Here is a 27911-nt window from a genome sequence, read left to right on the forward strand (position 1 = left end):
GTATATTAGAACAGGAAGGAGGTTTAGAATCATTGGTTTACAATCTTGGCTTAGAATCTCTCTAATCTTAGGTATCCCTTTTTTGTCATAATTGGCCTGTTCATTTTCTCAGAAGTTCAGTGTATAGGGCCTTTATTTTTCACAATCTTGTTCTCAATTTTAAAGAATACTTCATAATCCTATTTAACTTTTCAGTTTCTATAGCCTAAAATCTATACTAATAATATTGTGACCTTTGTGTTTAATTTTTATATGAGAAATAATGACAGTCTTTAAATGAAGTATTAAGAAATCCTGTTAGTTTTATACTTGATCTGAACAAAAAATTAGACCTTATCTGGGAAAAAATAATAAATTCAATCTGAGATGCTTTTTAGAAGTTGTCTGAATTAAAAAAAAAAAAAAATTCAGATGTGTATAGAACATTGGCAGAGGACTTTGCCATATAGCCAAGCAAATCACTTGTTAAACTAAGAAAGGTAGGCTCAGTGAAGAAGATAGCATTTTTTAAGGACAAGTAGTTAAACGCTTTTTGGTTCCTAAGATGTATTTGAAGTAACAATTGCTATTTTAAATACTTTAAAATTTCCAGATCATTCACTATCATGGTGTTGTGAAGTCCATGTTAGGTCTTGGTCAACTGTCTACTGTAATCACTCAGGTGAATGGAGTGCATGCTAACAGGTAATGCTTTTGAAAAGAATTTTTTTTTTATCATTGTTTTGAAATGGGAAAGTTTAAATTGACTGATTGGGTTGAAGTAATGTTTACTACAGTAATGAAATGTTTTTTGTTTTCATGGTGTTAGAGATAAGCACCAAAAAATATTTTGTCCTACTCTCTCTCTCGTAAGTCAGTCTAGCACTTAACAGCTTATCTTTTGTGCAAAGAATCATCTTTGAAGTAAATTTGCTTTATGACAGGAACCCGCCAGACTTTACCTACTATGGGTGAAGTTCATATTCATGCTTCTAAAGGGTATCTAAGCTGTGCCTACATAATCAGCACCAGTTATTTTATGTGTTGGGAAGAGGGAAATTTTGTGACTGAATTAAAGAATACCACTCTAAAATCTAGGGATTGTTTTCCCCTAAAAGACTAATAAAAATGAAAACAATCTTCTTTTCCTAAAGAAAATAGGTTTCTTAGAGCAAACCAAATGATACCCCCCAAAAACTGTTTATACGTGGCAAAGATTAAAGCATCCATGTTTCTTTTAATATAAAAAATAATTAGGAAGGTTGGTTTTGCTCTTGAAACTGCCTTGCTCTGCCAGCTGAAAGCCTTTTTCCTTAATATATTTGCCAGACCCCAGATAACTTTTCCGAACAGTGTTCAATTCAGTTCAGTCGCTCAGTCGTGTCTGACTCTTTGCAACCCCATGAACCATAGCACGCCAGGCCTCCCTGTCCATCACCAACTCCCGGAGTTTACCCTAACTCATGTCCATTGAGTTGGTGATGCCATCCAACCATCTCATCCTCTGTTGCCCCCTTCTCCTCCTGCCCTCAATATTTCCTCGCATCAGGGTAACAGGTGACCGAAGTATTGGAGTTTCAGCTTTAGCATCAGTCCTTACAATGAACACCCAGGACTGATCTCCTTTAGGATTGACTGATTGGATCTCCTTGCAGTCCAAGGGACTCTCAAGAGTCTTCTCCAAAACCACAGTTCAAAAGCATCAGTTCTTTGGCACTCAGCTTTCTTTATAGTCCAACTCTCACATCCATACATGACTACTGGAAAAACCATAGCCTTGACTACACACGTTTCTTGACAAAGTAATGTCTTTGCTTTTTAATATGCTGTCTAGGTTGGACATAACTTTCTTTCCAAGGAGTAAGCGTCTTTTAATTTCATGGCTGCAATCACCATCTGCAGTGATTTTGGAGCCCCAAAAAATAAAGTCAGCCACTGTTTCCATTGTTTCCCCATCTATTTGCCATGAAGTGACAGGACTGGATGCCACGATCTTAGTTTTCTGAATGTTGAGCTTTAAGCCAACTTTTTCACTTTCCTCTTTCACCTTCACAAGAGGCTCTTTAGTTCTTCACTTTCTGCCATAAGGGTGGTGTCATCTGCATATCTAAGGTTATTGATATTTCTCCCGGCAATCTTGATTCCAGCTTGTGCTTCATCCAGCCCAGCATTCTCATGATGTACTCTGCATATAAGTTAAATAAGCATGGTGACAATATACAGCCTTGATGTACTCCTTTTCCTATTTGGAACCAGTCTGTTTTTCCATGTCCAGTTCTAACTGTTGCTTCCTGACCTACATACAGGTTTCTCAAGAGGCAGGTCAGGTGGTCTGGTATTCCCATCTCTTTCAGAATTTTCCACAGTTTATTGTGATCCACACAGTCAAAGGCTTTGGCATAGTCAATAAAGCAGAAATAGATATTTTTCTGGAACTCTCTGGCTTTTTCCATTATCCAGCAGATGTTGGCAATTTGATCCCTGGTTCCTCTGCCTTTTCTAAAACCAGCTCGAACATCTGGAAGTTCACGGTTCACGTATTGCTGAAGTCTGGCTTGGAGAATTTTGAGCATTACTTTACTAGCGTATGAGATGAGTGCAATTGTGCGGTAGTTTGAGCATTCTTTGGCATTTCCTTTCTTTGGGATTGGAATGAAAACTGACCTTTTCCAGTCCTGTGGCCACTGCTGAGTTTTCCAACTTTGCTGACATATTGAGTGCAGCACTTTCACAGCATCATCTTTTACGATTTGAAATAGCTCGACTGGAATTCCATCACCTCCACTAGCTTTGTTCATAGTGATGCTTCCTAAGGCCCACTTGACTTCACATTCCAGGATGTCTAGCTCTAGTTGAGTGTCCAGACAGTGAGATCTGGTCAAAAGGGATAGGATCATCTTACTTTACCAAAGAGCACAGGGCACTGTCTTTAGTTAGTTCATGCAGTACTTCTAAATAACAGATTCTATAAATTCAAAACTATGATTTTAAAGACCACTGTTCTACGGTGTCTGAGAGCAGAGAAACTCAGTCTTAGTTGTATGGTTTCAAAGTAGTGGAATTTATAAAATGATGGGAAAAAAAAGCTTTACAGGAACAGGGAAAGATTGGATACATGTTTTAGACTTGTCTCTCCAGATTATTTGAGAGACCTGATGAATAAAAGGGTTGCAGGAATTTGGGAAAGTTTGTCATGGCTCAAGCCAGTGTGTCTTATTTCCTTATGATGCATACTGCACGCTCTTCTTTTTGGGTCTGGGATACATAGAGCCTCTTGATCATTGGACTGTGAAAAGGCAAGCTTCAGTATTCAAAAAAGGATACTATATCACTGGTGCAAGTGGTCATTGAGGGGATGTGTTTTTCTTGGGGTGAATACTTGTGTTTAAACAAATATTTCTCCAAAATTATTGTCTGTGCTTAAACTACACATTGTTTTATTTTTTAAAATTTTGTATTGGAGTATAGCAGATTAACAATGTTATAGCAGATTAACAATTAACAATGAAACAGTAGTTTCAGGTAGACAGCACAGCCATCCTTATTATACCTGTATCCATTCTCCCCCAAACTCCCTTCCCATCCAGTCTTCCATATAACATTGAGCTGTGTTCCCTGTGTTGTACAGTAAGTCCTTGGTTGGTTATCTATTTTAAATACAGCAGTACAGAGTCATCTTTTTAATGCATTTATGGAAGTATTATCACAGCCTGATCCTCATGGCCATTTGGTACAATACTTCTTGGTACAGTGCTTGGTGTGACCCTCTGCTTTAAGGTCATGGCATCTAGTTCCATCACTTCATGGCAGATAAAAGGGGAAAAAGTAGAAGCATTGACAGTTTTATTTTCTTGGGCTCCAGAATCACACAGATGGTGACTGCAGCCATGGAAATAAAAGACACTTCCTTCTTGGAATTAAAGCTATGACAAACCTAGACAGCATATTAAAAAGCAGAGACATCACTTTGCTGACAAAGGTCCATATAGTCAAAGCTATTCCAGTAGTCAGGTACAAATGTGAGAGTTGAACCATAAAGAAGACTGAGTGCTGAAGAATTGATGCTTTCAGATTGTGGTATTGGAGAAGACACTTGAAAGTCCCTTGCACTGCAAAGAGATCAAACCTGTCAATCCTAAAGGAAATCAGTCCTGAATATTCACTGGAAGGACTGATGCTGAAGCTGAAGCTCCAGTGCTTTGGCCACCCAATGCAAAGAGCTGACTTACTGGAAAAGACCCCGATTCTGAGAAGGATTGAAGGCAGGAGGAGAAGGGGATGACAGAGGACGAGATGGTTGGATGGCATCACCAACTCAATGTACTTGAGTTTGAGCAAACTCTGGGATATGATGACGGACAGAGGAGCCTAGTGTGCTACAGTCCATGGGGTTGCAAAGAGTTGGACATGGCTTAGTGACTGAACAAGAACAACAGTCCCCTCTGGAGAGCAACTCTTGCTAATTCTACTCAGATTTGGATCCTAAAATTTTTGATACTTCAGCATGTTGTAATAAACTTGTGAAGTTATTCAAATTTGGATTTTTAAAGTTATGTTTCTGTTGTATTTCTTTTAGTTTGTTCTAAATCATTTTTGGTGGTATTCAGAAATTAGAAAATATTCAGTATTTGTGTTGCTACTTTATTTTTTTAATAATTGATTCATTTGTTACATTTTCTTTATGTATTTTTACTACAGAAAGAACAAAGAGGGCTTTTAAGGGCGTTGATCCCAGCCTGTCTGAATCTGTTACCTTATTTATAATATGGGGATATGTGTACATTTTGGTATTATTAACTAATTAAATGGAAAAATGTGCCTGGCCTAAGGTCTAACATATAGCAGGTATTCACATAATATGATTTAATAAAGAAGAAACATGGGGAAAGTGTAGCTTCTTCTATACAGTCATGATCTAAATATCACTAGCCATCTTAGTATCACATAAGTAGGATGCTTAAAAAAAATAGTAACCTATATCATACTGCTTTTACAAACCCCAATTTTAAAGTAACTGAAAATAATAAGAATAGATAAGTATTTTAGGTAGCTAATTTTGTATCTTTTTTTACACTATTGACACATAATTAGTAACTTGGTTATGCTCTTCTTATTGAGTATCCTTTGTTCCCTAATGCTCAATGCACACCACTAGTTTCTATGTTTTTGTCTTTGCTGCTGCTGCTAAGTCGCTTCAGTCATGTCCGACTCTGTGCGACCCCACAGACGGCAGCCCACCAGGCTCCCCCGTCCCTGGGATTCTCTAGGCAAAAACACTGGAGTGGGTTGCCATTTCCTTCTCCAATGCATGAAAGTGAAAAGTGAAAGTGAAGTTGCTCAGTTGTGTCCAACTCCTTGCGACACCATGGACTGCAGTCTTTAATTTTGTTCAAAATCCCATATTATTAGAATTACTTACCTGTGATACATATATGTTCAGTTGGCTCTTTTTCCTCACTGCTCTTTGTTAAAGTTAAATCTGCAGCTAATCTTACAACTGTTCTTTGTAATTATCCAAGCATTAATTCTGATTTAATATATGGCAAATTTGTCAAAAATGACATTTTTAAATGGCTCTATCAGAAGTAATTATTGAAAATAATTGAATTATTGAAATTGTAATTCAATTTCAATTGTAATTATTGAAAAAAATATTTGGGGGGACTGGAAAGATTAAAATTGGGATTGTTGCAGATAGAAATTAATTATTTTGTACTTAAGTACAAAATACAATAAATAGAGTATCTAAACCAATGAAAAGTCTGTAAATGCCACCTTAAATTTAAATACATGTTTAATTGATATGGATTTCTTTTAATAGGTCTGAATGGACAGATGAATTAAACACATACAGGGTGGAAGCAGCTTGGAAATTGTCACAGTGGGATTTAGTAGAAAACTATTTGGCAGCAGGTACAATTACTTTTTAAAAAATAACCAGTTTTAATATGAATAAATATTCAGACCTAAGTAGCTAAACAACATTCATAATTAACCTGTCAGCTTTTCTTATGATTGCCTTGTTTAGTTCAAAGTGGAATGAAAGCATCTGTTCCAAATTTCTGTTGACTATTTTACCAAATGAAATAAAGCTTGTTCTGGGACCAGCTATTATGGCATTTCTTGACTCTGTCAGTTGTTTTTCAGATGGGAAATCTACAACGTGGAGTGTCAGACTGGGACAGCTATTATTATCAGCTAAGAAAAGAGATACCACAGCTTTTTATGACACATTGAAACTAGTGAGAGCAGAGCAAATTGTGCCGCTTTCAGCTGCAAGCTTTGAAAGGGGCTCTTATCAACGTGGATATGAATATATTGTGAGGTATTTTGAGGTTTCCATATTTATATTCCTGGTTTGTAGGTGTCATATGACTAGCTTGGAATTTTGTGCTTACGAAATAAGCGATAGTATGTTTGGTGTCATGCATAGCTACACAAATGGCTATTGCATTTTTTTAACTTCACAGTCACCCCATCTATAGTTTTTTTTTTTAATGTATATCCTTTTAATTAGAAAGGCAATTATGAGACTGCTAAAAAATTGTAAAAATATCTTACATTCATCCTGATATAGTGTCATAGTTTCTTTTCTTTATAGCCTAAATAATTAGACACCTACTCTGCCTGGCACATTGGTGTCAGTACTTTTGGTTCCTTTTCCTTTTTCTCATTTAGAAATGCATTTGACATTTCCCACCTCAAATTTTCCCCCTCAGATGTAGGCATTACATTACTCACAAGGAATATTAACTTTTAGAGGTAAAGAAGGCAATGATGGAAAACATTTTAGATCTGTTAATTTACCTGAAGAAAATGATAAAACATGTTATAACTGAACTGTAGGAAATTGAAAAATTTTTTTTTTTAGTTCATAAAAATGTATTAAATTTTGTATCAGCCCCTTTGATAACAGCTTAATGAAACCAGAGATTGGATCACTGAGATTAATAATTTGGTTCTGTAGCTACTCAACTGCATGCTTGAATGCTGTCATAGAAATGGGAGGAAGCTGGTATGAATGTATCACAGATGTTTCCATCAGCCTTAGCAAAAGAACAATTAAAATTGTGTTCATTTCACAATTTTTTACTGGCATCTACCATACCAGGTCCTCTTACAATAGCACCAACGATATATACAAATATTTATGTTGAGTTTTCCCAGGGGACTCAGTGGTAAAGAATCCTCCTGCCAAGCAGGAGATGGGTCAGGAAGATTCCCTGGGTCAGGAAGATTCCCTGGAGAAGAAAATGGCAACCCACTCCAGTATTCTTACCTGGGAAATCCCATGGACAGAGGAGCCCAGCAGGCTACAGTCCATGGGGTCTCAAAGAGTCGAATACAACTTAGCAATTAAACAACACTATCTTCTTTATATTTATACATTTGAATTTTATATATTCAAATGGCTTTCATACATTTGAATTTAGTTATATATACCCTTCTCCAGTTTAATTAGGGTAATCTGGGAATCATAGCATAGCACTAAATATTCAAATCAACATGAATTGGTGTTTATACTCAATTTGAAACATTATAAATGTTAGTGTTTATATATCAAGAATATATATCAGTTAAAGTTCTTCAAAAGAAAACTGTACATTCCATATTCTTCATGGTTAAAGTACATGCTTTATGTGTCAGATTAATGTAACTAAATATATGACAACATATTAATATAGGCTCTGTCTGTCTTCAGATTGCACATGTTGTGTGAGTTGGAGCATAGCATCAAACCACTCTTTCACCAGTCTCCAGCTGACAGTATTCAAGAAGATTCACTAAATTGGGTAGCGCGACTGGAAATGACCCAGAATTCCTACAGAGCGAAAGAGCCCATTCTGGCTCTCCGGAGAGCTTTATTAAGCCTCAACAAAAGGTTTTACACCCTTTTTTTTATGTCAGTTATTGTGTATTTAATATTATATTTTCATATTATTTGGAGTATTTGTCTTTCCAAATTTGTCTCTGAATCTGTTTTTTCTATTGTCAATTGCCAAGACTGCACTAGATAGTTGAAATGAACCTAGAACTTAAAAATTACTTTTATGTGCTATATATCATATTTTTTGAATATTCAAAACACTTGAGGGAGATACAGGTATAAGTCAGTAGTAAAATCTTCATAGCCTTGTAATCGATAACAATGGAGAACTCTAAGAAAATTAAAATTAGTCTTTTAACAAATTAATCTTCTTGATTCCTTTGAAAAGATATACTGAGAGGGTTCCATATTGGGAAGAGATAGTACAATTAAATTATTGAATATACTTAAAAATGCTCTTTTCCCTGTTTTGTCATGTTTCTTTAGACCAGATTACAGTGAAATGGTTGGAGAATGCTGGCTACAGAGTGCCAGAGTAGCTCGAAAGGCTGGTCACCACCAGACAGCCTATAATGCTCTCCTTAATGCTGGAGATTCACGACTTGCTGAACTGTATGTGGAAAGAGCAAAGTGGCTCTGGTCCAAGGTAATGGCCAAGGATCATCATCGTATATATCTTCTGTTGTAGACTGGGTACTTCTACAAAGTCCTGACAGAGATGATCCCTAATCTAAATTCAGAACCTTCCTTTTCTGTCACCTTTCTGCATCATTTATCTACCATCATTTGGAAGAAACTTCATTCTGTACTGAAGTCCCAAATATTTTCCCATTCCAAGACTGAAAATGCAGTTCTTTCAGTTTTCATCTTGTCTTTCATTTTTTTCTTGAAGGAAATGACCAATTTTTACTTTGATTTTACCTTCTATATGTTTACATGAGTGCATGTCGTAGGTACTTTAAAAATATTTAAGTGAGCATAACCCTGTCCTTACTTACATTCTTGGCAGATAATTAGTTTTGTGTAGACTTGCCAATGTTGCTGTGCAAATTCACTTTTAATCTAGCCTGTTAGGAAGGGCTTAGCTTCAGAACAAAAGTTCTCAGCAATCCTCAGATTAAGGCTATGGTTATAGGAAGGGGACTTTTTAAATATCTAAACTCCTTGAAAAACTTGTGCCCCAGATTTAAATGGCTCTTCCTTACATCTCTTCATGCTTGCCACCAGTCTAGAATTAATAGAGGCATAGCTTGTTCTGAAATTGACAGTTAGTAACTATAGTTTGTGCCATCTGTAAATGCCCCAAGTGTTATGGTGACTAAGAAAGGACAGGGGAGGAAGCATTTCCTAGATGGGAAGTGAAAATAATAATTCAGCCTGCATTAGTCAGTATTTGGTCATTTTCAGAGCCAGTGATGGTCCATGTGTATATTGTAGTACCTTAAACTCAGTATGCTCAAAATAAAATTCATTATGTAAAATTCAGTGTCTCTTTCCCCTCCTGTATTCCCACTTCTTCTAAGTAGAGCTCTAAGCACATCCTGTTATCTATGACAGAAATCTGGCCCTTAATCTCCCTCACTTTCTACATCTAATTGAGGACTAAATGTATCTTAAAAATATCTTTTTAATCCTTTCTCTCTTACTTTATCTTTACTATTTTCCTTCGTGCCCTTAGCATTTACAGCCTCTGACAATATTAACAGATTTTTGTTTTTGTTTTTCTTGAGGTCTCACCACTTCTTGGTGTTCATTACTACAGTCTTTCCTCATTCTAAAGTGCACACTGAATCGTACTGCTCCCCCATTAAAATCCTTCAAAGTATTCTTTGCAGCTTTAGGGTTAAGTCAGAACTCTAGAAAGTACACAAGGCTCTTTCTCACTGAGTCCAGACTTCCTCTTTGGCTTCATTTGTCACTATCTCACAAACCTTTTAGTCTTCAGCTAAAACCAGACTACTCGCCTTCTCCCAATTAAAATCATTATTCCTTCTACCAAGAAAGGCCTTCACTGAATTCTTTGCCAGGAAAATTACTGTTCATTAAGACCTAATTCAGGTTTTCCTCATTTGATTATCCTGCATGACCACAGCTCAACTCTATTTTCTTATATTTTTAGGTAGATTTAGCAGACCCTTCTCTTTCTTCCATAATACCCATGTATATTCTTCTATTTATTGCACTTGGCACATTGTGTTGTTGTTTTATAGTTTATTTCCTCACTTGACAATGAACTTTTTTAAGCTGGAGATTTTGACATATTTATGGTTATCTCTAACCATCTACTTATATCTTTAGTGCCCTATTCTTTGATTGTTAAAAAAAAAAAAAACAATTGAATAAATGAATATAGGAGTTCTACATGAAATGAAGCAATAATTTCTTTTTAGGATTTTACTTTCATAGAAGGAAAATGCAAGATGAACATGAAATTACACAGATTTATACATACAATACCTAATGAACTATAAATTCTAACAATATTATTTACTTTTCAGAAAATGAAAATTGGTTCTTAAGTTAAAAATCTTTTGTTGCCTTTTTTCTTTCAGGGTGATGTTCACCAGGCACTAATTGTTCTTCAAAAGGGTGTTGAGTTATGTTTTCCTGAAAATAAAACCCCACCTGAGGGTAAGAACATGTTAATCCATGGTCGAGCTACGCTACTAGTGGGCCGTTTTATGGAAGAAACAGCTAATTTTGAAAGCAATGCAGTTATGAAAAAATATAAGGTAAGTGTATGTATAATGCAATTTCTCACTTTTTTGTTGTTTTTGAAAATAGAAAAGTTATTTTAAATTCCATATGGAAGAACATGTAGAAAAATAGCCTGGAAGCTTTTTTGACTTTTTAGAGTGTGTAATATAAGTATATAGTTTGAGGAATTATCACAAAATAAATATACTCATGAAACCACCACTCATATCAAGAAGTAGAGTATTAGCACTCCACAAATCACCCTTTCACCCTCCTCCCCAAAATATCCTAGCCTGAAAATTTTTGAACACAATGAATACCTTCCTTAACAGAAAGTAAGCCCTACATAGATAGTGTTACAAAAGGGATACTTCTCAGTAACCCATGGGTCAAAGAAAAAACTACAATAGAAATTTAAAAATACTTTGAAATGAATGATAATAAAAATAAGACATAGCAAAACTTGGATTCAGCTAAAGCCATTCTTAAAGAGAATTTGAAATTTAATTACGTAGTTAGAAGAAAATAAAAGTTCAAAATTAATGAGCTAAGAATCAATTTCAAAGAGTTAGAAAAGGAACAGGAAAAAAAAAACCCTAAACACTTAGAATATAGAAGATAAAGAATAATAAATAAGACAGATGGCTAGAATTGTGAGCTAGACCACCTGAGAAAAAGGAGTTAGACGAAAAGTTCTAAATTTTTTGACCTATATATGTACATATAACTAAAACTCTATGTAAGGTCCAGATGGAAACAGCTGCTAAGGAAGGAACAATCATGAGGGAAGTATAAGAAAAACAATTTTCAGAAGGCAAGTAGGCCCATTGATATAAATCAACAGTGTCCGTCTTTTGGGACACAGAGCAGGGTAGAAAATAATAGAGTGTGACAACTATAGTTTGGAAGGGCAAACAACTGAGAATAACTAGCATGTGTTTTAAGACTTATTATAAAGGTATAGTATTTCAAGTGAATACTTATTCACGTAAGGTTAGACAACCAGTAGGACAGTAGAGAGAACTCAGAAATGTATTCTTGATGATATTAGAGAATTGTGAGAAATACTCTTTTCAATAAATGGTGTTGTGTCATTTGGATATCTTATGGGGGAGAAATCAAACTTTATGTCTTCTTTATAACATAAAAATAAACTTCAAGGAGATTGTAGATCTAAATGAAAGGCAAAATAATAAATTTCCCAAAATAGAATATAAGAGAGTATCTTCAAACTTAGATGTAGCCCAGGACATCTTAAACAGACCAAAAGCAACAACCATAAAAGGAAACAATGAATAAATTTGACTAATATAAAATTATTAATTTCTGTTCATGGAAAGGTACCATTAAAAAGATAAATGCAAGAGTGAGGGGAGGTGGGTGGAGGGGGAATAGATGAAGGGGATTAAGAGGTACAAACCTTCAGTTATAATAACTAGGTCATGGAGATAGATATACAGCATAAGGAATATGGTCAATAATATTGTAATAATTTTGTATGGGGATAGATGGTTACTAGACTTAGAGTGATCATTTCATTGTGTATGGAAATGTCAAATCACTGTGTAGTACACCTGAAACTAACATAATATTGTACATCAACTGTATTTCTATTTAAATATATATTTATTAATAATTATGAATACTTTTATTTATTTATTTTGGCCATGCTGGGTCTTTATTGCTGTGTGGGCTTTTCTCTAGGTAGAGCAAGCAGGGGCTACTCTAGTTGTGGTATGCAGGCTTCTCATTGCGGTGGCTTCTCTTGTTGCAGAGCACAGGCTCTAGGGCACGTGGGCTTCAGTAATTGTGACACGTGGGCTCAGTAGTTGCAGCTCTTGGGCTCTAGAGCACAGGCTCAGTAATTGTGGCACATGGGCTTAGTTGCTTCACGACATGTGGGATCCTCCCAAATCAGAGATAAACCAGTATTTCTTAGCAGGCCGATTCTTTACCACTGAACCACCAGGAAAGCCCCTAATATAAATATTTTTTTAAGAATGTAAAGACAAGCTGTGGATTACAAGATATTTTCCAATATATAAATGACAAGAGACTCATATCTAGAATATAATAACTCTTAAAAGGCAATAAAAATACAGATAGCTCAATTTTAATACTGAATAGAAAACTTCATGAAAGTAAATATACAAATGACCCCACCAAAAAAAAATATGTTCACTGAGTAGATAAGAATAGATGCAAATTTAAAAAGTATTATGATGAAACTAATAAAATATTGTAAATCAACTGTAGTTCAGTTTTAAAAGTATTATGACCTAACACTATATACCTACAAGAATGGTTAAAATTTAAAAGACTGATATTTTAAATTTTTAGAAAGACTATGGAGCATTTAGATGCTCATACAGTGCTGCTGGAAATATAAATTGTCACAGTCATTTTGGAAAACAGTTTGATGTTTTCTCCTAAAGCTGATAATACTATGATAGCCACTTTACTAATGTTCAACATGTCTCCATATAACACATAGAAAAAAAACAAAAACGTTTGTACCAACATTATTTGTAGATTTTAAATTGGAAGTAAAAATGTCATTTAGTTATAGAATAGATAAACAAATTATAACATATTCATTTAATGGAATACTGTATGTATAGCAATTGTTGTTGTTGTTCAGTTACTCAGTTGTGCATTTTGGGAGACCTGGGTTTGATCCCTGGTTCAGGAAGATCCCTTGGAGAAGGGAATGGCAACCCCCTCCAATATTCTTTCCTGGAAAATTCCTTAGACAGAGGAGCCTGGCAGGCTACAATCCATGGTGTCACAAGGAGTCGGACACGACTGAGTGACTAACACTTTCACACTTCTCATGACTAGATGGTAAAAGCACACTGGGATCCTCGTCCCTGTGGCCAGTTTTAGTCACATGAATCCAGCATCTCTGTTCCATACATCTAGTCCTGTCATTCTCTCCTGTCCACAAGCAGGTTTGTATCTGGAAGGTTTTGGGATTAAATTCAGAGAAAACTTAAGATCTCATTTAAAGGTTCCTGGCCTAAACCATGTTCTTGAATTAAGAGCAGAGCTTTATAATTTTTTACTCAGCTATTCTATGTATTTTTCATCACATTGTAAATAATATCATTGAAAAATTAATAAACCACACAAATATACAAATATAAAGGAAAGGGAGAGGAAATGACAAAGGCAACTCAGAAGGAGTAGCCAGAAAGGTAGGAGAAAACTTGGAAGGTTGTGGCCTCACAAAAGCAAAAGGAAGAAAGGGATTCAAAGGAGACAACAGCAGGCTGCCAAAGGAAAGTATCTGTTTAAGTTGCTGCTTTAGCGGAGTGGTGTCAACTGAAGGCGAAAAGAGACAGTTTGAGGAATGAATGTAAGATGGAGAATTCTTTTTAGAAGCTTGTTTATGAAGTAGTTTAGAAGAGGGAAGCAATAACTTATGAGAGATCTTAGAGAAAAATAAGATATGTGGTTTTTTTAACCATATCTGTTTGCTTTTAAAGTCCTATCCTCTTCAGAGATTTGATGTTACTTCTTTCTTTGAGGTTTTTTTTTAAAACAATAAAAATAAACATACACACACATATATGAGATACTTTAATCCATCTGAAAATTATTTTGATGTATTATATATAGTGGCAGTGAAGTGGAGTTTTTTCCCCCTACATAGCTAATTATCATGACATGTTGGTCAGTGGGCAACCCATCAGAACATCAGCCATCCTGAGAAAAGCTTTCTAAGAAAGTAGCTCTTATTTACATCAAAGTGTCAGTCTGCCTTTGACTTCACCCTGACTAGATGTGGGTCTCATACTTTGGATCCCTAATTATCTATTCTTGCTTTACTTTCCAGCATAATGGGGGATTTTCTTAAGTGAATATTCTGTGTTCTCTTCTACAGGATGTAACCTTGTTTCTGCCGGAGTGGGAGGATGGACATTTCTACCTTGCCAAGTATTATGACAAATTGATGCCCATGGTCACAGATAACAAAATGGAAAAGCAGGGTGATCTCATTCGATATATACTTCTTCACTTCGGAAGGTGAGAATAAGAACTGCGTGTTTGCTGATTAAACAGATCAGGATGGTTCTGTGGATACTGAACTGTTATCACAGATCTTTGCATAAGTAGGATGTTTTCTGCTTTACCACTGGTTCAGACTATCACTTTAGATGAGATGTAAGTTTTTTTCTTTATATAATGTTTCCCTTCCTTTTAAATAATAACTATTTTAATGGAGTAAGTAATATATTCATGTGTTTTTAAAGTTCAATAGTACCAAGAACATACAATGAAAATTGTGTCCTTCCCACTCTGGACCCTCATCCTCTGAGTCCCCTTCCCTAGAATTTTAGAATACCCTAAATCTAATGTATTTAATGGTTTTATTTAATTGCCAGTGAAATCTTTCCTTCCAGACCATTCTGCTAAGAAGTAGTATATATAAAAGTGGTTCTTACATTGTGCATGCTAAGTCATATGAGTCATGTTTGATTCTTTGCAACGCTATGGACTGTAACCTGCCAGGCTCCCCTGTCCATGGGATTCTCCACTAGAATACTGGAGTGGGTTTACATGCCCTCCTCCAGGGGATCTTGCCGACCCAGGAATAGAACCCACATCTCTTATGTCTCCTGAATTGGCAGGCAGGTTCTTTACCACTAGCGCCACTTGGGAAGCCTGGTTCTGACATTAGACTTGTAGAAAGAGCTTATCTCCTAAACTAGATAACAGGTACAATGTAACTTAATTTCATATATTAGTGTATTATAGTCATATAGTATATTATCTCATGCCTACAGTTTATATTGTTACAAATTGTTAATTCCTGAGAAGTAATAATAACATTCTATTCATTCTTCTTATACTCATGTACCATTGCTTTACCTTGAAAAGTAACTTAATTCAGATAAATAAATCTATATAAAGTTACCTATTATTTGGTATTTTGGCTTCTCAATTCAGTATTTTTAGGAATTAAAGCAGTATTTGTTTATTCATTGTCAGTGTTAAGATTGTAAGATTTGGCAAAGCCTTTCTTCCCAAAATGGAATTCAGAGGTTTTTTTGTTGTTGCTGTTTTTTTGTTTGTTTGTTTTTTGGCCCTACTGCATGGCTTGTGGGATCTCAGTTCCCCAACCAGGAATTAAACAAGAGCCACAGCAGTGAAAGCCTGGAGTCCTAACCACTAAGCCTACCAGGGAACTCCTTGGAATTCAAGTTTTATAAAATCCAAACCTAATTTAATTTATCATTGATTACTAATAGCTTGTTATTGAGGAAGAATTTCTGGCATATTGGCATTTTGAAATGGAAGCATAAGCAGAGCATATGCATTTTTCTTTTCTAAAATGAGTAATGCCTTTCATTTGCTCTTTAGTTTTGACATATATCATGTGATTGGTATACAGAATTTATTTTATACATTTCTTCTAAAACAACCAGTTATTTAGAGTCCTCGACTGCTTAAAACTATTAGGTAATGTGAGATTTTTAAAAGTACAGTTTAAAAAAGCAGGACTAAAAAAATATAAGACTATTTTAGAACATATTTTATCCATAGTAGTTAAAATAAAACATTTGTGTGTTTAAAGGTGTAAATAAACTCAGCTATTGATGCTTATTCCCTGAGTGACTGAATTACTGTGTTATTACTAATACCATTAGTGTTTTCCCTCAAGGAGCTATAGTTCAATTGGATAAAGAAACCTTAGCACACAAAATGTTTAACTAGTGGTACATAGTAGAATGTGATTGAATATCAAAATAAATGGTATAGATATTAGAAATATTTTCTTGATATTAGCAAGATACCAAAAATGAGCCAAACAAGTCCAGTAGTCATGGATCTGGGGCAAATCTGAAGTCAAAAACTGAAGCCTCTGGCTTCATGATATCAAAAGTAATATAGCTCTTTGCACTGAATTGCTGCAGAAGTTTGTTAGGCCTCATGAAGAAGGTAGGATTTAAGAGGTAATTAAACTAAAAAGCAGAGACATTACCTTGCCAACAAAGGTCCGTCTAGTCAAAGCTATGGTTTTTCCAGTAGTCATGTATGGATGTGAGAGTTGGACTATAAAGAAAGCTGAGCGCCGAAGAATTGATGCTTTTGAACTGTGGTGTTGGAGAAGACTCTTGAGAGTCCCTTGGACTGCAAGAAGATCCAGCTAGTCCATCCTAAGGGAAATCAGTCCTAAATATTCATTGGAAGGACTGATGCTAAAGCTGAAACTCCAATACTTTGGCCACCTGCGGCAAAGAACTAACTCATTTAAAAAGACCCTGATGCTGGGAAACATTGAAGGCAGGCAGAGAAGGGGACAATAGAGGATGAGATGGTTGGATGGCATCATTGACCTAATGGACATGAGTTTGAGTAAACTGCGAGTTGGCAATGGACAGGGAGGCCTGGTATGCTGCAGTTCATGGGGTCACAAAGAGTCAGACACGACTGAGTGACTGAATTGAACTGAATTGAAACTCAAAGAAGAGAGGACATTACAGGCATATCACATTTTATTGAGCATCTGCATTTTTTACAAATTAAAGTTGTGTGGCAACCTTGCATCAAGCAAGTCTATCAGTGCCATATTTCTGACATCATTTACTCACTTCATGTCTCTCATTTTGGTAACTGATACTCACATTTTGGTAATCCTTGCAGTATTTCAAACTTTTTCATTATTATTGTGTTTGTTAATGGTGATCTGTGATCAGTAATCTTTGATGTTGACTTGTTTTGGGGCACTGCAGACTGTGTCTGTACAGGACAGCAAACTTATTCCATAAATGTGTGTGTTCTGACTGCTCTGCTAACTGGCTGTTCCACCATCTCTTTCCCTCTCTTTGGGCCTCCCTATTCCCCTAAGACAACAGTATTGAAATTAAGCCTGTTAAGAGCCCTTTAGGTGTTCAAGCGAAAGGAAGAGTCACATGTCTCTCACCTTAAATCAGAAACAAGAGATGATTAAGCTTAGTGAGGAAGCCATGTCAAAAGCTGAGATAAGCCAAAAGCTAGACCTCTTGTGCCAAAGAATTAGCCAAGTTTTGTGAATGCAAAGGAAAAGTTCTTGAAGGAAATTAAAACTGCTATTCCAGTGAACACATAAATAATAAGGAAGTGAAGCAGCTTTATTGCTGATGTGGAGAAGATTTTAGTAGTCTACAGAGATCAAACCAGGCACCATATTACCAAAGCCTAATCTGGAGCAAGGCCCTAACTCTCTTTGATTCTAGGAAAGCTGAAGGAGGTGAGAAAGCTGCGGAAAAAAAGTTTGAAATTAGCGGACATTGGTTCACAAAGTTTAGGGAAAGAAACCATTTCCATAACAGAAAAGTGAAAAGTGAAGCAACAAGTGCTGATGTGGAAGCTGCCACAAGTTATCCAGAACATCTAGCTAAGATCATTAATGAAGGTGACTACACTAAATAACAGATTTTCGACAGAACAGCCTTATATTGGAAGAAGTTGCCATCTGGAACTTTAATAGCTAGAGAGAAGTTGATGCCTGGCTTCAAAGGACAGGCTGACTCTCTTATTAGGGGCTAATGCAGCTGATGCCTTTTACTTTGAAGCCAATGCTCACTTACTACTATGAAAATCCTAGGGCCCTAAGATTTATGCTAAGTCTATTCTGCCTATGCTCTATAAATGGAGCTCAAAGCTTGGATTTACAACTTGTTTTACTACATATTTTGAGCCCACAGTCAAGTCTTACTACTCAAAAACAGAGTCCTTTCAAAATGTGAGGTGCTCATTGACAATGCACCTGGTCACCCAAGACTTCTAATAGAGATGTATCGTGAGACTAATGTTGTTTTCATGCCTGCTACTACAACATCCTTTTTTCAGGCCATGAATCGGCATAATCTCAGCTTTCAAGTTTTATTGTTTAAGAAATACATTTTGTGATTGGGGTGATGTCAGCAATATGGCACAGTGAAAAGATACTTTTGCCTCCATCTACAATAAGTAAAACGTTCACAGTACACCAGAGATACTTCTGCTGAACACATCAAGATATGGAGAACCCATATATCAGTACATTTAAAGGTGGGTGGACTAGAACACAGAGAGGAGATAAAAGCAAGGGAACAGCAGAGGTGGTGCCTGCAAACCCAGCTCTCCAACCACAGCAACTGAGTCTGCAGCCGTAGAGAACCTTATAGAAGCGGGAAGGAGGTACACATTCCAGCCTCCTGGCCTCATAAGTTTCTGTGGCCAGGGTAACTGGGAAGCAGTTGCAGTGGGGCCTGAGATCCTTTCCCTCCAACTGCTGAGGCACGACTCCAGGTCCACTGTGGCAGAGCCCACAAACACTACAAAAACAAACACAACAGAGGTGCCCACACAACTTTGGCTCCCCTCCCAACTTTCCTCATTACCCTCCCCCTGTGGCAGGGGAGCCTGCAGTTCATGGGATTCCAGGCAAGATGGCAGAACCTATCACCCAGGTGCCCAGGCAGCAACACCAGTGACAGTGGCAGGAGGAAGGTACCAATGGCTCCAGAGGCACAAGAAACAATAACTGGGGCAAGGAGTCATACTTCTAACTGAGGAGCTGGAAGACAGAAAGGGCAAAATCAGAAAGAACCAGGGGCACCGCAGAGAAAAACCAAAAACCTATACTATAGTGCCACCTACTGGAAAACAAATGAAAGGCCTGTAATCTCTAGCCTGTCCCTGCTCCTAATTAGCTGGCAGAGGAACAACTCATCTAGCACCATGAAAAACTACAGTAACAGTGGACCACAAAAAGGAACCAATCATTTTCCAGAAACCAAACTTAAAGTCATAGGCCAGTGCAGGCTGATAGATAGTTCAATACAGCTGTGATGAAGAAACTCAGTGAGCAAAACTTAGGAAGGCAGTTAGTTCAGTGGGTCAGGAATAAAAATTAATGAACAGAAGGAGTACTTACCTAAGAGACTGAAACTCTATAAAAGAACCACACAAATTCTGGAGTTCAATGCAATGAACAAGATGAAGAATGCATTTTAAAGCACTGGAAATTGTAGGCAAATTAGAGAATTAGCCAGCTTGAAGATAGAAATCTAGAAATGGTACAAATTGGATAGGAAATATTTTAAAAATGAGGAAGTTCTATAAGAGCTATCCACCTCTTTTAGGAAGGGCAACATAAGGGTAGTGAATATCCTAGAAAAGAAGGCAGAGAGAAGGGAGCAAAGAGTTTATTTAAATAAATAATAGCTGAGAACTTCCCAAACCCAGAGAAGAAACTGAATATACAAGTCCATAAAGCCAAGAAAACACCCAATTACCTTTTTCTAGACAGATTATACTAATTTGTCAAAAGTCAGTGACAAAGAATTTTAAAGGCAGCTAAGGAAAAAAGTGATGGTAACCCACAAAACTACCTCTTTGGGTATCAGATTTCTCAACAGAAATGCTAGAGACCAGGAGGAAGTAGAGTGACAGTCTGAAAATACTGAAAGATAAAAATTGTCACTCAGGAATACTCTGTCCAGCAAAGTTATCATTCAGATATGAAGGAAAAATAGACTTTCCCGTACAAATGAAAGCTAAGAGAGTTCATCAGCATTAGACTTGCCTCATAAAAAAACTTGAAAGGATCTTTTCTAACAGAAACAAAACAGCAAAAAATTACACAAAACTTTCAGTAAGGTGATAAATAGAATCAAAAATTACAAACCTTTATCACAATAGGGTTTTTTTCTCTTTTTTTAAAGTTTATTTAAATTGTAGGCTAATTACTTTACAATATTATGGTGGTTTTTGCCATACATTCACATGAAACAGCCATGGGTGTACATGTGTTCCCCATCCTCAACCTCCCCCCCACCTCCCTCCCCATCCCATCCCTCAGGATCATCCCAGTGCATCAGCCCTGAGTACCCTGTCTCATGCATCGAACCTGGACTGGCAGTCTATTTTGCATATGATAATTTACATGTTTCAGTGCTATTCTCTCAAATCATCCCGCCCTTGCCTTCTCCCACAGAGTCCAAAAGTCTGTTCTTTACATCTGTGTCTCTTACGCTGTCTTGCATATAGGATCATTGTTACCATCTTTCTAAATTCCATATATATGCATTAATATACCATATTGGTGTTTTTCTTTCTGACTTACTTCACTCTGTATAATAGGCTCCAGTTTCATCCACCTCATTAGAACTGATTCAGATGCATTCTTTTTAATGGCTGAGTAATATTCCATTGTGTATATGTACCACAGCTTTCTTATCCATTCATCTGCTGATGGACATCTAGGTTGCTTCCATGTCCTGGCTATTGTAAACAGTGCTGCGATGAACATTGGGGTATACATGTCTCTTTCAGTTCTGGTTTCCTCATTGTGTATGCCCAGCATTGGATTGCTGGGTCATATGGCATTTCTATTTCCAGTTTTTTAAGGAATCTCCACACTGTTCTCCATAGTGGCTGTACTAGTTTGCATTCCCACCAACAGTGTAAAAGGGTTCCGTTTTCTCTACACCCTCTCCAGCATTTATTGTTTGTAGACTTTTTGATAACAGCCATTCTGACAGGTGTGGGATGGTACCTCATTGTGGTTTTGATTTGCATTTCTCTGATAATGAGTGATGTTGAGCATCTTTTCATGTGTTTGTTAGCCATCTATCTGTATGTCTTCTTTGGAGAAATGTCTGTTTAGTTCTTTGGCCCATTTTTTGATTGGGTCGCTTATTTTTCTGGAATTGAGCTGCATGAGCTGCTTGTATATTTTTGAGATTAATTCTTTGTCAGTTGCTTCATTTGCTATTATTTTCTCCCATTCTGAAGGCTGTCTTTTCACCTTGCTTATAGTTTCCTTTGTTGTGCAAAAGCTTTTAAGTTTAATTAGGTCCCATTTGTTTATTTTTGCTTTTATTTCCATTACTCTGGGAGGTGGGTCATAGAGGATCCTGCTATGATTTATGTCAGAGAGTCCTTTGCCTATGTTTTCGTCTAGGAGTTTTATAGTTTCTAGTCTTACATTTAGATCTTTAATCCATTTTGAGTTTCTTTTTGTGTATGGTGTTAGAAAGTGTTCTAGTTTCATTCTTTTACAAGTGGTTGACCAGTTTTCCCAGCACCACTTGTTAAAGAGATTGTTTTTTCTCCACTGTATATTCTTGCCTCCTCTGTCAAAGATAAGGTGTTCATAGGGGCGTGGATTTATCTCTGGGCTTTCTATTTTGTTCCATTGATCTATGTTTCTGTCTTTGTGCCAGTACCATACTGTCTTGATGACTGTAGCTTTGTAGTATAGCCTGAAGTCAGGCAGGTTGATTCCTCCAGGTCCATTCTTCTTTCTGAAAATTGCTTTGGCTATTTGAGGTTTTTTGTATTTCCATACAAATTCTGAAATTATTTGTTCTAGTTCTCTGAAAAATACCATTGGTAGCTTGATAGGGATTGCACTGAATATATAGATTGCTTTGGATAGTATATTCATTTTCACTATATTGATTCTTCCGATCCATGAACATGGTATATTTCTCCATCTATTTCACAATAGGTTTTTAAACTCTCACTCTGTTATAGCATAGCAGTTAAAGGGGGAAAACAGTTGAAAAAACAACTATAGTTACTTCAATTCAGTGACAAATTCACAACATAAAAAGGGATAATTTGAAACAACAAAAAATACAAAAGGGAAAGAGGAAAAGGACAGATCCTATGTAGTTAAATGAAGATAAGATCCTATCAGCAGCAAAAGTACTATTTTATCTATGAGAGGTTTCATACAGATTCCATGAGAACCACAAAACGTAAATCTAGAGTAGAAGCATGAAACAAAAAAGTAGGAAACTATGAAAGACAGAAAACCTCTAAACCAAAATGGCACACATCACATAAGGAAAAAAAACAATGGAGATCTAGAACAACCAGAAAATGAAAGCTAAAATGACAGTACTAAGTCCTCATCTATCACCAAAAATATAAATGGATTGAATTCACCAACCAAAAGCCACAAAGTGGTTGGATGGATTAAAAAAACAAGACCCAATGATATGCTGCCTCTAGATCAGCTCTGAAGACAAACATAAGCTCAAATTGAAGAAATGGAAGATGATAGTACAGGCAAATGGAAATTGACAGCAGCACAATAATAACAGGGAATTTTAACATCTCACTTGCATCAATGGATAAATCATCTAGAGAGAAATTCAACAAGGAAACAGCAGAAGCAGATGGATTTGATAGATCTGTACAGAACATCCAAATGCAGCAGAATATATATTCTTCTCAAGGGCACATGGAACTTTCTCAAGGACAGGCCATATCTTGAGCCACAGAACAAATCTCAGTAAACTTAAGATTAAAATCATATCAAGCATCTATCCCAATGGTATGGTATGAAACTGGAAATCAACTACAAGAAGAAAGGTGGAAAAATGGCAAGTATATGGAGACTGAACAGCATGCTGCTGCTGCTGCTGCTGCATCTCTTCAGTCGTGTCCGACTCTGTGCAACTCCATGGACTGCAGCCTACCAGGCTTCTCTGTCCATGGGATTCTCCAGGCAAGAACACTGGAGTGGGTTGAATACTGAACAACTATTGGGTCAACAAAAAAATCAAAGAAGAATTTAATTTTAATTTAATTTAAAATTACCTGAAGATAAATGAAAATGACAATATGGCAGATGCAACAAAAGCAGTATTAAGAGTGGAATTTATAGCAGTACAGGCCTACCTTAAGAAACAAGAAAAATCTCAAACAATCTAACCTTACAACCTAAAGGAACTAGAAAAAGAAGAACAAACAATGCCCAAAGTTCATAGAAGGAAGAAAATAATATCAGAGTGGAAATTATTAAATGAAATAGAGACTAAAAAGGCAGCAGAAAAGATCAGTGAAAATAAAAGCTGATTCTCTGAAAAGGTAAACAAAATTGACCAACCTTTATCTAGACTCACCAAGAAAAAAGAGAGGAGCCTCTGCAAAATCAGAAATTAAAGAGGAGAAACAGCAACAGATACCACAGAAATACAAAGGATTATAAGAGAATATTATAGACAGCTATTTGAACAAATTGGATGACCTAGAAGAAATGGACAAATTCTTAGAACCATATACCCTTCCAAGACTGAATGATGAAACAGGAGCAGACAGCTTCACAGGTCCATTCTACCAAATATTCAAAGATTTAACACTATCCTTTTCAAACTCTTCCCAAAAATTGAAGAGGAAGAAACGCTTCCTAACTCATTTTATGAGGCCAACATCACTCTGATACCAAAACCATACAAAGACAACACACAAAAAAGAAAATTATAGGCTATTATCTCTAATGAACATACACAACAAAATCCTCAATAAAATAACTAGCAAATCAGCTGCTACAATGCATTAAAAAGATTAAACATGTGATCAAGTGGGATTTATTCCACGGATGCAGGAATGATTCAACATCCACAAATCAATTAACTTGGTACATCCCATTAATAAAATGAAGGGTAAAAACCATATGATCCTCTCAGTAGATGTAGAAAAAAACATTTGAGAAGATTCAATACCCATTTATGATAAAAAGTCTCAATAAAGCGGTTATAGTAGAAACATACCTCAACATAGTAAAGGCCATATACATCAAACCCACAGCTAACATCATAGTCAACCAGGCTATTGCACACTTAGTAGACTATACAGTATAGTGTAAACATGACTTTTATATGCACTGAGAGACCAAAAAATTTGTGTGACTCACTCTACTATGATATTCCATTTGTCGCAGTGGTCTGATACCAAACATGAAATATTTCTGAGATATGCAGAGGAACCAGAGATCAAATTGCCAACATCCATCTGATCATAGAAAAAGCAAAAGAGTTCCAGAAAAGCACCTACTTCTGCTTTATTGACTACACCAAAGCCTTTGACTGTGTGGATCACAACAAACTGTGGAAAATTCTTAAAGAGATGGGAATACCAGACCACCTTACCTGCCTCCTGAGAAATCTGTATGCAGGTCAAGAAGCAACAGTTAGAACCGAACATAGAACAACAGACTAATTCCAAATTGGGAAAGGAGTACTGCAAGGCTGTATATTGTCACCCTGCTTATTTAACTTATATGCAGAGTACATCATGCAAAATGCCAGGCTGCATGAAGCATGAGCTGGAATCAAGATTGCCAGGAGAAATATCAGTAACCTCAGATATGCAGATGACACCACCCTTATGGCAGAAAGCGAAGAAGAACTAAGGAGCCTCTTGATGAAAGTGAAAGAGGAGAGTGAAAAAGTCGGCTTAAAACTCAACATTCAGAAAACTAAGATCATGGTATGTGGTCCCATCACTTCATGGCAAATAGATGGGGAAACAATGGAAACAGTAACAGACTATTTTCTTGGGCTCCAAAATGACTGCAGATGGTGACTGCAGCCATGAAATTAAAAGTCGCTTGCTCCTCAGAAGAAAAGCTATGACCAATCTAGACAGCATATTAAAAAGCAGAGACCTTACTTTGCCGACAGAGGTCCATCTAGTCAAGGCTATAGTTTTTCCAGTGGTCATGTATGTGTGTAAGAGTTAGACCATATGGAAAGCTGAGCACTAAAGAACTGATGCTTTTGAACTGTGGTGTTGGAGAAGACTCTTGAGAGTCCCTTGGACTTCAAGGAGATCCAGCCAGTCAATCCTGAAGGAAGACAGTCATATTCATTGGAAAGACGAAGCTGAAGCTCCAATACTTTGGTCAGTGAAGACCTGACTCATTGGAAAAGACCCTGATGATGGGAAAAACTGAAGGCAAGAAGAGACAGGGATGACAGAGGATGAGATGGTTGGATGGCATCACCGACTCAATGGACATAAGTTTGATCAAGCTCCAGGAGTTGGTGATGGACACGGAAGCCTGGCATGCTGCAGTTCATGGGGTCACAAAGCGTTGGACACAACTGAGTGACTGAACTGAACTGATGCCTGTATTAACTTTTCACAAAGAGACAGGGTTGCGTGGTTTGCTGAGAGGATGGTGAGGAAATCAGACTTGATAGAAGATGTATGCTTATGAACAGTGAAAGACTAAGACTGCAAAGTTTTAAAGAGAAAAGGTTGTATATATTTGAATCCTCAGCAGAGTCATTCATATAGTCTTATATACAGATAATTGATTCCTGTTTTTGAATAGGAGGAAGTATAATAAAGCTAGAATTTCAGGAATGTTAGTCTGGAATTTACTGAAGGAAAGAAATGTCAAATGATCACCCCAGAAATGGAGCGATTAGGCCTAACCTACACTTATGGCCATGGAATACAAATAAAGGCACAAATCCTAAGGACGATTTGGAAGAAGTATTGACAGGACTTTGACTCAGTCAAAACATGAGTTTTTTTGGTCTGTGTAATGAAGAACTTAGTGAGGAAGTTATAAAGGAAAAATTGGAAGAGATGAGTCAAATGGGAAGAGAGGAAAAATACTGATACTATAATTATAGTACAGAATTATAGTCAGAAGGTTATATATTCCTTAAGTGCTAGAGTCTTTAAATTTTAATCCATATGATGTAAAAATTAATACTATGTTAATATCTTTTCTATATAATTACAGATCTTTACAGTATGGAAATCAGTTCATATATCAATCAATGCCACGAATGTTATCATTATGGCTTGATTTTGGTGCTAAGGCATACGAATGGGAAAAAGGTATGATTTTTTTGATAAAAAATTTTAAGGGAATGAGATGGAAATCAGTTCACATATCAATCAATGCCACGAATGTTATCATTATGGCTTGATTTTGGTGCTAAGGCATACGAATGGGAAAAAGGTATGATTTTTTTTGACAAAAAATTTTAAGGGAATGAGAAGAATTAACACGTGAGCAAGAAATCAAGTGTTTAAAAAGAGGAGAAAGACTAAACAGACTTTTTAAAGTTGTTGCAGTTGCAAAGCCTGCAAGTGAAGATTTGCTTGTTCCTTGGTCAGCCTAATACATATTGAAAAATACTAGTTTAAGCCAAATAGTTTACCTTAAAAATTACTATGGATTGTGGCTTGTTTTCTTTGCTTCTAGTGAAAATTAATGGGCCTTGAGTTTTTCAGTGGACTTAAATATTTTTTCCTACAGGGATAGAAAAATTATCTTTTCATAAACTGGCAAGTGATGTAGCTTTGGACTTGGGAATAACATATCATAAACCTGTTTTTAAAGCAAGATTGTTTTCTGTGAAACTGATACACTGTTTTGGGGTGTTGTTTTCTTTTTAATAGTATTTTTAACTTTGATTTTTTTTTTTTTTTCCAGCTGGCCGCTCTGATCGTGTACAAATGAGAAATGATTTAGTTAAAATAAACAAAGTTATCACAGAGCACACAAATCAGTTAGCTCCGTATCAGTTTTTGACTGCCTTTTCACAGCTGATCTCCCGAATTTGTCATTCTCATGATGAAGTTTTTGTTGTCTTGATGGAAATTATAGCCAAAGTACTTCTGGCCTATCCTCAGCAAGCAATGTGGATGATGACAGCTGTGTCAAAGGTGATATATTAAACACAAAGCCATTGTCTTTTTCCATTTTATGTGGCATTGATTATTTAATGCTGATACATGTCCCAGGGTATCTCTCTTATATTAGATTTGTAGCAAGAAAATACATTTTAAGTATTTTTTAAAAGAAATTGTAGCACTATTTCTCATTATAAAATTCAGAAATATGTATCAAATTAAGTAAATAGTGTGTTTAAGATCAAAGGATTTATCATGCATTTTCTTTATGAAAGTATAGTATAGTAACGGAGAAGGCAATGGCACCCCACTCCAGTACTCTTGCCTGGAAAATCCCATGGATGGAGGAGCCTGGTAGGCTGCAGTCTGTGGAGTCACTAGGAGTCGGACGTGACTGAGCGACTTCACTTTCACTTTTCACTTTCCTGCATTGGAGAAGGAAATGGCAACCCACTCCAGTGCTCTTGTCTTGAGAATCCCAGCGACGGCGGGGCCTGGTGGGCTGCCGTCTATGGGTTGCACAGGGTAGGACACGACTGAAGTGACTTAGCAGCATAGTATAGTAAACTGTTAGTGCTTGGTGTAAAATGGTAACCAGTTTTTTGTTCAAGTTTTTTTTTAATTAAAAGTGCCTGTGCTATTAATACTAGAAAGTTTTTAGTGCATTATCTTAATAATGTACAAGTTGGTAAATATATTTAATGAGTAAGTATATTAGGAGATTTAGAATATATACAGAATAAAAAAAGATAATTAAAATTCAGTTTATATCATTAATATTTTGATGTATTTTTGTATTTGTATTATCTCTGCATATTTTAGCACTAAATTTGGATTACATATATAATTTCATATTTTTCACTTGATTGTTACCATAATCATGTTCCCGTGTTTTTAAATATTCCTTTGAAGACACAATTTTTTAAAGTTTGTAAAGTTCTATAATGATTACCCATCTATGTTCAACTCTTATGGATTA

The 27911-nt window shown here is 36.3% G+C and overlaps 1 protein-coding gene across 1 annotated transcript in view; it reads left to right on the forward strand.

Moving 5' to 3' along the window:
• ATR (ATR serine/threonine kinase) overlaps positions 1-27911 on the forward strand; it is a 119644-nt gene that overhangs the window by 76037 nt on the left and 15696 nt on the right. The window contains exons 30-38 of the mRNA XM_005888762.2: positions 593-684; positions 5801-5892; positions 6127-6304; positions 7682-7861; positions 8294-8453; positions 10360-10539; positions 14391-14533; positions 26034-26131; positions 26733-26965. Coding sequence (XP_005888824.1) covers positions 593-684; positions 5801-5892; positions 6127-6304; positions 7682-7861; positions 8294-8453; positions 10360-10539; positions 14391-14533; positions 26034-26131; positions 26733-26965 — 1356 coding nt within the window. The remainder of the gene's footprint in view (positions 1-592; positions 685-5800; positions 5893-6126; positions 6305-7681; positions 7862-8293; positions 8454-10359; positions 10540-14390; positions 14534-26033; positions 26132-26732; positions 26966-27911) is intronic.

Source organism: Bos mutus, chromosome 1, assembly GCF_027580195.1.
Source record: "Bos mutus isolate GX-2022 chromosome 1, NWIPB_WYAK_1.1, whole genome shotgun sequence".
NCBI lineage: Eukaryota > Metazoa > Chordata > Mammalia > Artiodactyla > Bovidae > Bos > Bos mutus.